The sequence below is a fragment of the Aedes aegypti genome, chromosome 2, assembly GCF_002204515.2.
Source record: "Aedes aegypti strain LVP_AGWG chromosome 2, AaegL5.0 Primary Assembly, whole genome shotgun sequence".
Lineage (NCBI taxonomy): Eukaryota > Metazoa > Arthropoda > Insecta > Diptera > Culicidae > Aedes > Aedes aegypti.
The window spans coordinates 258,288,198-258,300,392 of record NC_035108.1 but is presented as its reverse complement, the minus strand read 5'-3'; the positions used below and the strand labels follow the sequence as shown (position 1 = coordinate 258,300,392).

Below are 12,195 nucleotides of genomic sequence, written 5' to 3'. Positions count from 1 at the left end.
CTATTTATGTACGTTGATATATTTGTACGTGCGTGGGTGACCATACGCTGCCAGCACTTGTTTGCCGACATAGTTTACGGGTTAGCTCGGTGGGTGATATAATTTGCATAAATTTACAGAAAACGCCACGTCAACGCAGCACATTTCTACCTACACTGTTGGTCCCGAAATATTCCTCTCTCGCAATGGTTTAAAGTTCGTGGAGAAGAATTCACCAAAACAAGAACGACCAAGCGTCTCCATCGGACTGCGCTGCGGACTGACTTTATGCCGAAACTTCCGACTCGGAAGTGCTACTGAACTCGTTAGGACTTGTTGGGAAAATCATTTCTAAAGTTTACTTTTGTTGCATAGGTACCGTAACTTCTCTCCGGGATAACCGTAGTTTACGGTTGTGCATGAAAATGTTTTGAATTGAACTCGTTCAATAAATTTATTGTCGATGTTTTTAATGAGCAATGATTTTTGCACAGTTATCAGAACTATAAATCAAAAGTTGTTTAAACCATATGGGTCATGCACTCCAACGAATCTGAAAATTTTTCAATTAATTTCAATTAAAAACATTATTATGAACAATATTCTTTTTCCAAAACCGTTTCCGGATAACAAATATTTGAAGTTTGAGGCAAATTTTGTTTGCATTTACATCTGAGCTTAACCACAACCGTCCAATGTACTTCTCTGTTGCAGATCAGGCTGTTCTTTTATTTTCCACATCAGACCTAACCTCATCTTAATCCTATTAGCGAAACAGGAGAGAGAAAAAAAAAGAACTCCAGTTCAAATATTAGAAACATGATTCTTTTACACAGCTCTTCCGGTCAGGCAGCCGTCACACAGTGGTGCAAGGACGGGAAAAACCTCCCAAATTCAAGCTCCCAAAATTGACTGTTTCATCTTTTATAACTGTTGAATGATGTTTCCCCAATGTTTTAGATTGGTCGAGTTTGTTTTCGATTTTTGGCATTATCGCATTATCGTCAGGACAATTGTCTTAAATAAAATAAAAATTTTAATTTCACTAACTACAGCATAGCTTGCTTACTCCAAACAGTTGTATCTCTACGAAATCTCAACCAATTTGTTTTCAACAGATCCTATTTGAAAAAATACGTCCAAACCTTCGATTCGATAATAGACATACAGTTTTCAACAAGTTATTTCTTTAACATAAAAGGTATCACAAAATCTTGTATGCAATTACCAAATTCTACCCATTTACTGTGAACAATGAGCTACATATAATCCATACGTTTAAATGTACAACATTTATACTTGCCCCGAGAAGAGACAATTTTTGCATTTCACTTTCGCTATAGCATCCTGTTTACAATTCTGTTAAAATTTCTGTATAATCGCTATTAAGGTGAAGATGAATCGAAGCCAGTCGAGCTGATAACTTGATCGATTGGTCACCATCAGGGAGTGACCAATCGATCAAGTTTCCAGCTCAAATGAACGTTCGGTTCTGCAGATTTGTGCTCTTGAAAATTTGAGGTTTAGCTTCGATTCATCTTCACCTTAAAATATTGAACTTTTGTTTCTGTTTTCAGTGCATGTTCAACATTTTGTATTTCATTCAAATTTTATGTAAGAACAGCCTTCTTATCTAACTTTGTGTAAAATTGATTTGGACAAAATAACCCAAAAACAAGATTTGAAATAATTTAAAAATAAATAATTTGATTTTAGATTACTTTTAACATCAAGTAAATGTGGTAAAATATAGTTTTCAACTGATTTGAGGCACTTTTAAGGTTTTGTCCGTACTTTGTTTGAAATCACGACACTGTGCATCGTCGGGAAGGTCGCTTTTCCTCTTCATTAATCCCACGCTGTGGTGTTGCTGCTTTCAACGACGCCCAAGGAGCCCATTTCAATTCATACCGAATGGCGGAGCGGAGAAAGGAAATCAGTTTCCAGATAAAGTCACCCTCAGTGCGACCGTTCAGTTCGATCTCCGAATCGCAGTGAATCGAGCATGGCGGTGCGGAGTAAGATTAGCGCCGTGAGAATTGACTTGTCTCTAAACCTACTCAAGCATTCTTATATTATTGAATGTAGCTGATATTACTGCGGAAAAAAATATTTCGTCAGAGAAAAAAAAAACTGCGCAATAGCCTTTTTATCTAGCATTGCACTTCTTCAACGAGAGCCCAGGCTTTTTCTTAGCTTAGCGTTTGATGATTATTTTTTCAGTATATTTTGCTGAGACAGTTCATTGCCATTATGCATTTTTACAGGCACGAAGATGGTTTAGGCCTAGTGAAGCAAAGCTTTATTAAATTTCCAATTCGAAAAATTCTGCGACCAAACCGGGATTTGAGTTGAGTTTTCAGCATGGCTTTGCTTCATAACTACGCGTTTACCAGCTAAGCTAAGAAAAAACTATATATTGGGGACGGACCTGATGCGGTGGTTAGAACACATACCTCTCGAGCCGAGGATCTGGGATCGAACCCCATCCTTACGATCTTAAGAGGTTATACTGAAGTTCCTTCGGAAGGGCAGCAAAGCCATTGTTCTCGAGATGAATTAACAAAACGCTAAAAATCTCGTTCATGACGACAAAAAAAACTTTCTGTTGTAAGTGGCTAGATATGGATTTCAGTAAGTTCGAGAATTCAAAATTCAGGTACCGTAAAACGGGGTAACTTTGATAGTTTTTTCGAAGAAAACTTGAATATTTATGCATGCTGTTTTAAAGAATTATAATTTATATTTAAAACAAGTACTGGCATTCTAGCTATCGATTGCAGTCGATAGATTGTGAAAAGGTTTATTTTGAATGGATATATAATTTTTCATATAATCAAAAGTTGATTTTCTGTTTTGGGGTAACTTTGATAATGGAGTATGAATGGAACAAAACTGAATGAATAACGAACATTTGTAGGGCATTGCATACCTCTAGGCATATAACGTTATATGGAATTCTCTGACTTAGTTTACAAAAATGGTCCCAGTTTGTGAAAATGCTTTTTTCTAAGAGATTTGAGACTATATTCAAGTTCTATGATAACTAGGCTGTCAAAGATAAGTGGCCAACTAATCAAAACTACATCTAATAGTAATCGTAGAACAGATTATTTGTAAGCGTTTCGAAAAAAAATCAACCTACCTGCCTCTAAGTCATAATTCAAAGCAATGATATGTAATTTTTACGGCATTAGTTCGCGTTAAGAAATGCAGTGAAGATGTTTGGGCATAATTATTGATTTTTGGATACACTCAAAACATACTTTGCAAAAAAATTACAGAAATACAAATAGTTATAGTGGGGGACCAAAATCCATACAGGCTCAAAATCCGTACACTTCATACAAAAAGTAGGCGTTTTGTATGAAGTGGACGGATTTAGATTCATTACTTAGATGTACGGATTTCGATCCCGCACGGTATCCTAAATATGAATAGAGTTTCAAAACAATTACATGCAGTTTCTCAACATACATTTGATTGTGCACATTTGAGTTAAAAGATAAATGTTGGATTACACTCGAAACTTCTTCAACTTGAATAAACTCAAAAAATATATTTTGCAACTTATTGTCATAAATAATAATTGAAAGACACTAAATTTACGCAACTTAGTTGAAAAAGTTGGGATGAAAAGGACATTTTTGATTACACTCAAAATTTCTTTTACAGAAAAATTCCATTGCCATTGAACATTTTTTAGTATAAATAGTAATTATTGAAAACACTCAAATTTGTTTAACTCTAAAGACTATGAAAAACCTTGTTTTTTATTAGATCGAAATTCATTGCTATGACATGTAATTTTTTCAGCAAATTGATTATATAAATAAAGTTAACTTGCTAATTTACTTTTAAAGTAGGAATAGATTTTTTTTAATTAAACATTGCATTAGAGATTGCATTTTTTTAATATAAGAAACGTTCTTTTTATTCAAGCCTGTTAATCAAAACTCAAAGCAATTAAAATTTTCACAGGTCATCGCATTCTATTTATATTAACAGAGAATAAAGAGTTGTTGAATGTAATCAAAATGTTTGGTTTCTACGGAAATATTTTTAATGCATTTTTACAACCCAATTTATGTAGAAACATTACATGTACTCACTATAAATTTTGAATAACCTGTGAAAGGTTTAAAAATAGTGGTTTTCGTAGTTTTTAAGTAAAATAAATTTAGAGTGTAATCAAAAATCAAGATTTCTGGTCCAACGTATTCACAAGTCTTTTATGTTCAATGTATGTAAAAAATAAAACCTGATATTGTTTTACATTTGGAAACAAGTTCAAAAATAGAAGAAATAGAAATTCGAATTGTAATCAAACATTTCGTTTTCATCCTAAACATATTCACTGAGCAATTGAGTACATATAAAAATAACACATCAAGTTTAAAGTATGATTCATCAGCAAACAGATTCGAAAAATTAGATTTTAAATAAAACGAACATTGCGTTCAATCCAACAATTTCTTTCTGCTTGCAAACATGTTCATTTGAGCTTTCAAACTATCAACATACCTATACCATATTTCATCGTTTGGAATGGTGTTGCATTGTTGAATATGTTCCAAAAAGCGTACCACACAAAACTAGGAAGTGCCCTTAGCTTAATAACTTGAGGTAGACTGCCTAATTCGAGAACTTTAAAGTGTGCCTTAATTTTGAATAGTCTTTGGATCCATTGTTTCAATAATTTTGAAAGTCGCTCCATAATGAAAGTTACGGTTGGAACATTTAATTTTTATCGTATAAATGCTTAAAATTTAGATTTACATGACAAAATAGAAGTTTTCTTAGTTTTTTTTTTGTTGAAATTTAATTTAAGTATGTATAATCAAAAATACCGTAAAACGGGGTAACTTTGATAGTTTTTTGGAAGAAAACTTCAATATTTATGCATGCTGTTTCAAAGAATTACATTTTATATTTTTAAAACAAGTACTGACATCCTAGCTATCGATTGTACTTGATAGATTGCCAAAAGATTTATTCTGTATGGATATATTATTTTTCATATAATCGAAAGTCGGTTTTCTGTTTTGGGGTAACTTTGATAATCGAACAAAATTTATTGAATTATGGAACATTTATAGGGCGTTACATACCTCTAGGCGTTTAACGCTATATGGAAATTTCTGACTTAGATTACAAAAATGGTCCCAGTTTGTAAAAATGGATTTCGCTAAGAGATTTGAGACCGAATTCATGTTCTACTATAACTAGGCTGTCAAGGATAAGTGACGAACTCATTATGACGTCATCAAATAGTGATCGCAGAACCGATTGTTTGTAAGCGTTACAAAAATGCTAAAATCTCATAAATTTTCAATATTTGTATATAAATCCTCAAATGCACTTGATTCCAACGAAAATAGCTTTGACATGAAGTGTCATACTATTACTTTTTACTATTTCATTCGTTTTTCTTAACTGATTGACAGAAACTTCGTTTTTTTCGTTTAATATGTTGTGGGTCTCGCACTATCAAAGTTACCCGCATTATCAAAGTTACCCCGTTTTACGGTACTTTTTTTTTAAAAAAGACACATCTAGAAATTTTATGCTGAAAAGACTATATTCCATCGATTTCTAACAGGTTCTGTCACTAGAGGTTTTTGCGATTTAGAAAGTACATGTCATCGCTTTGGTACCGTAAAACGGGGTAACTTTGATAATGCGGGTAACTTTGATAGTGCGAGACCCACAACATATTAAACGAAAAAAACGAAGTTTCTGTCAATCAGTTAAGAAAAACGAATGAAATAGTAAAAAGTAATAGTATGACACTTCATGTCAAAGCTATTTTCGTTGGAATCAAGTGCATTTGAGGATTTATATACAAATATTGAAAATTTATGAGATTTTAGCATTTTTGTAACGCTTACAAACAATCGGTTCTGCGATCACTATTTGATGACGTCATAATGAGTTCGTCACTTATCCTTGACAGCCTAGTTATAGTAGAACATGAATTCGGTCTCAAATCTCTTAGCGAAATCCATTTTTACAAACTGGGACCATTTTTGTAATCTAAGTCAGAAATTTCCATATAGCGTTAAACGCCTAGAGGTATGTAACGCCCTATAAATGTTCCATAATTCAATAAATTTTGTTCGATTATCAAAGTTACCCCAAAACAGAAAACCGACTTTCGATTATATGAAAAATAATATATCCATACAGAATAAATCTTTTGGCAATCTATCAAGTACAATCGATAGCTAGGATGTCAGTACTTGTTTTAAAAATATAAAATGTAATTCTTTGAAACAGCATGCATAAATATTGAAGTTTTCTTCCAAAAAACTATCAAAGTTACCCCGTTTTACGGTATTCGTTTTTAAGGCACACAATTGAAACAAATAAGTTTTTTCGTAGTTTTTTGTAGTAAAAACAATTGTGAGTGTATCCAAAAATTACTATTTCTGCTCAAACATGCTCACTAGACCTATACAAAAAATGCATGCCACTAAAACTACATGTCATTGAATATTGTTAGGAAAACCGATGTGACAATTAATGGTTTATCGTACGTTTTTATAAAAAAAAAAATAGTTTCATCCAAAATTTATATTTTTGTTCAATCATGTTCACTGAACACGTACAATCCAGTTTATGCTGAAAAACTACATGTCATCGTTTTAAAATTTAATTTCTATGCAAACAGGTCTGATATTAGGATTTCTTGAAGTTTTCAATAAAAATAAATTTTGAGTGTAATCTCAAATTTCTATTACTATTCAAAAATGTTTTCTAGCACACCAGTACTAAAATTAATGTCGAAAAACTACATGTCATTGCTTTAAATTTTGGTTCACAGACAAACAGTTGGAAAAACTAGTATTTCTTAATTGTTCTCAGTAACATACATTTTAAGTGTAATCAAAAGTTTACATTCCTTCTCAAACAGAGAAATATGGCTCGTTGGGGATGCTCAAAATATTTGTTTCAAAATACATGTTTTATTTTTCTTATTATACACGATTTCATTTTTCGATGCTGAGTTAAATAAAATACTAACTTTTTCAGTAGCATTTAACATGATTTTCTTGCACTGTCAGTTAACAAAAAAAATGTTTTGATTTAACCTTCCAGTCGTCACGCGGTATGCCACCGTCAGAACCACCACGCTACTGTTGTGCAGGGAAAGCGAGGTTTTTTCATCAGTGTTGTACATAAAACAACAGCGCGACGACTGACGTGTTAATTACTCTATGGTAAATTTGAATACCTCTAGGAGCTGTTTTTTAAAACCGTACAAAACTTGGAAATATGGACATGAGACACGTGAAAAAAATCGAAAATCAGTGGAGCCATCGCTGAGATATAACCAAACATCCATTTAGATGTTTTTGATCCCGGGGCTCCGCGTAACTTTTTTGATCGTGGGGCTCCTAGTGTTAAGGCGAAGTAGGCCGTCATTGAAATTTGTACGTGTCGTTGATGATTTTTTCTAATTCATCTCACGATATCGATTCAAAGAAAATCAGTTGGTTTTGCACTGACACACCTGAAAAAGTATCAGCATACTTTCTGCATGTTAGCGCGTACATTGATACTTTTTAAGGCCAATATAAACTATCAAGGCTGAGTTTTATCACTTTGAAATCCAAGCTTAAAAGTCATCATTGTTGCATAAACGAATGACGGGCTGCTTAGCCTTAATCATAAATTAAATCACGATTTGTGATTATTTTCCATTAGAAAAGTTCAAAAGATTTTTATATGTGATTTTTAGTAAATCACGAGCAATATTCATTCTCACCTAGTGTATTTGTTGCATACTTCAAAGTGTTTAATGTATACTTTCGTGCGTTTAATCATTGTCCAATGAATGATAAATCATTAATCAATGATTAAGGAGCAGGATTCGTTATCAATTTAAAAATCTCCAAAAGCAGTTTCTTTTCGTTGAAAACATGAAAGTTTTTTTTATTACAAAAATAAAGGTAAAAAAAGGAGTTTTGAAAAAAATAGACATAAATAATTTATGAATCAGAGTTTATGTCGACACTCACAGTGACGAACCTTTCAAAGTTTGTTGAAAAATCATATTTTCGTCTCACCGTTGTAACGATTAAAGGTGCAGTCATACATATTTTATAGATTAGAAATAGTTGCATGAAACGAGCTCACCAATTGATCCGTCATCCTTGAGTAGCAACAATCCACTTTCAGCTTCACTCGTTTGCTCGGCTATATAAAAGCACTCAGAGAAAATAGGCGCGCGACCCGAAAGGGAAAACAACTGACGACTGCTCGGGCTTTCTTGACGCACTGCCCAAGAGCAAGCGTCAACGTCGAAAGATCAAAAAGAACTAATCGAACGCGGCACTTTTTCACTTTACTCGACCGATGCGCGACATGTTTGATTCTGCCCTCATCGCCGGCCCCCGCAGTAGCAAGCGTCAAGGTCGAAGGATCAAACACAACTAAGCGATCATGTAAATATGATTCACTATACATAAAATGTTTCATACTGATTGGCTATGTAACACGGTGTATAACTATAGCTACGACCGGCGTATGGCCGAAACCGGTGCTTCTACCCTATATACTTCTAACAAGAAGAGAACTAGCATAATATCAAGTTGTAGATCGTGACATTGAAAATTTAATATCTTCATCGAATATATTTACAAATTTTTACGAATTTTTTTTTTTCAGAATCGCACTAATATCTTTTCCCAAATAATGGATTGATAAAAACTCTTAAATAATTCTCTTTTACCTAAAGCTGGAGGCGTGTATGCAATAGTGAATTATTTCGGCTGCCACCTGTTATAAGCATTTTTAATAACATAAACAGGCAGTGTAGCGAAAATCTGAAATTCTAATTTCTCATGCTCAAGATTTTTCACACGATGTAACTCATGCAAATTAAATTGACAGCATGAACGTGAGCAAGAGATTTTGCACCATAATCTCATGAATGAGTTTTGCGAAACAGATCTGAAATGAGTTTACTCTCGCAAGAGAACTCAATGATTGAAATTTGAGCCTACCAACAGTGCCAATATGTGTAAAATTAGGTTGATTTGGAATATAATATACCGGCTATACACTCAAATTCTCGCTTGACTCTTCAAAAAGACCTATGCAACTTATAATAGTGCAATACTAAAGCTTGTGGGATGTTTTTCACTGCAGATCGAGATCCTTGGCTAGCGTTTCATACGAATAAACACAACAGAAGAGGTTAATATGGCTCATTTATTGAGGAAGTTAGAAAGATAGCCTCTTAATATTAGATAGGTCACATTTCAACACTCTGCATCAATTGCAAAAGCAATTAATGGTGACATCTTCTATCGGCTATGTTTGCAAACAGATTTGAAGGTTTGAATTTGGTCAGAAACTTCACATTTATTTAACGTTTTGATAATAAGTTATTTTTACAGATGAAATAGGATCGCATCCTATTCTTGACACTTTTGATTAACTTTGGCAGTGGGGTATTTTGAAAGCTACTGAGCTCATATTTTGCCACAATATGATGGGGCCCTCCTTAGCCGAGTGGTTAGAGTCCGCGGCTACAAAGCAAAGCCATGCTGAAGGTGTCTGGGTTCGAATCCCGGTCGGTCCAGGATCTTTTCGTGATGGAAATTTCCTTGACTTCCCTGGGCATAGAGTATAATCATATCTGCCACACAATATACGAATGCGAAATGGCAACTTTGGCAAAGAAAGCTTTCAGATAATAACTGTGGAAGAGCTCATAAGAACACTAAGCTGAGAAGCAGGCTTTGTCCCAGTGAGGACGTTAATGCCAAGAAGAAGTAGATGCGTCGTATTGAAGTGCTTCTTATTGCAAAGTATCAGACGATTCGGACGAGAAAAAAACCATGCCAAAGTGAATCTTGGAAGTGCCCAAGTAGCTCTGCAACCTATCTAGATTTAAAATGAAAAGATTGTTTTTCAATAATTATGCATAATAATATAATAATAATATTATTATATTTTTAATAAAATGATTTATATTAGACATTGAAGTTGTGTAATACGTCATAAGAAACATATATTTATGTAAAATTTCAGTTTAGCGTCAATGACGGCGCTGGTCACGTTCTTCCAATCATATGGAAATAAAAAAGAGGAATATTAATAGCTCATGCTATTTGGAGACCGTGGATGGAAGTTTATTGGATCACAGGAGTCACTGAGGATAATAAGACAAAGGGTTGTAAAATAGTAATTAATTTACCCTCGGTTTACGATGTTCTTACTTAAGGATTAAGGATGAATCGAAGCTAATAATTTTCAGAAGCACTAATCGGGACAACCGAACTTCCATTTGAATTGAAAAATTTATTGATTGGTCACCCGCTGGTGGTCACTAGTCGATCAAGTTTTCAGTTCAAACGGGAATTCAGTTCTCCAGATTTGTTTTCTTGAAAATTTGAGGTTTGGCTTCGATTCATCTTCACCAGCTTGAGAAATATTGATTTCGATGAAATCAGAATTTAAATCTTAAGATATGCATCAGTGGTGTAAAGCTTTATTATATATTTCATATTCATCGAAGACCTAGATGTATAGTTACATGTAGTTCATGCTCCCATTGTAACCATTTCCGTAAATAAGGAGAAATTCTAGTCACACAGCTGTGCTTCTACCTTGATACGCCCCAAGGGCAACAAAACAGTTGTCGTTCTGAGTGCTAACCAGACAGAAATACTTATGCGCGTCCAGTTTCTCTGCCACCAACTTCACATTCCGTTTCTCTCTCTTTCTCCACAGGCACAACGAGTCCAGCATCTACAAGATGCTCGACTGGCAAAAGCCGGGCAAGTCGATTGTGGTTTGCGTACTGGGAGTATTTTTCGTGTTTGTCATCCACTTCCTGTGCTACTGCATGTACTGCTTGCGGGTGTGGCTGTATGCTCGCTTCTGTCTCCCGGAGCCGATCCGAAACGGGTCCCGCAACGGTGAGAAGATTAGCTGCATTACCAGAAGCCTCTCGACGATGGAGGAATCCCAACGGGAGCAGTTCCTCAACCCATCAACCGTCATCGATCTCAAGTGATACGAGGAGGCAGCCCAGCAACAACAACAGCAACCGCAGCCACAACCCTCTGGTTCCGGTTCCAGTTCCGCCTACCGGGCCGGAGGCAACGATCCTTCGGCCCAACCACTGAAACATCACAAGCAACAACAGCAACAGCAACAACAACAGTATCATCATCAGGAGCCACAACAGTCATTCACGTGCGCTCGTTAGCTCAAGTAAATTATAATAACGTTTTCAAGAGTCATTGTTCGATAGTATAACGTTCGGAAGGGGGAAAATTATCCTTCAGATGTTTGATTAAAAGTAAAAAAATGAGAGGAAATTACACTCTTAACAATAACATAAAAAAGACGACGAACACACAGAGAGAGTTGTTTAGCGCAGTAACAAATTGTGTAAATTGGTAATAAAATTTTAAGTAGGTGGGTAGCTCTGAAGGTGAGTTTTTTGTATACAACAGTTTTAAACCACACAGAAAGTTTAAAGAAAAAAAAAAACTGAAAAATATTAATCGACTGTTACGATGCATGAAAGAATGCGGTAGAATCATTGATATATATAAATTCTATATTACCACAAACTAGCAATGGTCGGTGTGATTGATGACGCAGTTTTCGATCTCAGGATATAAAAAAAAAAGTTTGGCATTTAAGCAGTGATAACTACAGGTTCCTATTTCCGGCGTGTAAAGCTCTCTGATCCATTGTATTATCTTTAGTTTAGGATCAAGCCGCATGCATTTGAGTATCTAATCTTAGCACCGATATAGTTTTAGTCGATTTGTTTAGCGAATAAACAAACATGATAGATTTTTCGCATCACATTTAACTTCCACTTTTTTTTTTGTATTATGCTTTCAAACATATTTTTTTCAACTGTTACTGACGATTCAACATTTGTTCAAGTACAGCTACTTATTGCTCAATTTCATTTCGAACAACTATGAGAACAATTACTGTTAACAGTTTTAAGCAACATAGAGGCGAGCAGAAATGTTCTCGGATTTTACTCATGGCTGTAATAATTCAGCTCTGGTTATACTTCTGTTGCTCATAGATCAATCAAAACATGTGCTATGCTCGGATAGAACTTATGGCAGTTAACACTTCAGTCGTCGCGCTGTGGTATTTTGTCAACAATATTTCTCCAATTTAATCGGTTCATGGCCGCTTCTCTCCATCCTCGACTGTGTCCCACGC

General features: G+C 34.7%; 1 protein-coding gene across 3 annotated transcripts in view; it reads left to right on the top strand.

The window, feature by feature from the left end:
* Window positions 1-11,819, top strand: part of LOC5566425 (protein rolling stone) — a 203,319-nt gene extending 191,500 nt beyond the window's left edge. For all 3 annotated transcript variants that reach the window (XM_021844863.1, XM_021844864.1, XM_021844862.1), the window contains one exon: window positions 10,726-11,819. In XM_021844863.1, coding sequence (XP_021700555.1) covers window positions 10,726-11,011 — 286 coding nt within the window. In that variant the 3' untranslated portion in view covers window positions 11,012-11,819. The remainder of the gene's footprint in view (window positions 1-10,725) is intronic.
* The last annotated feature ends 376 nt before the right edge of the window (window positions 11,820-12,195 follow it).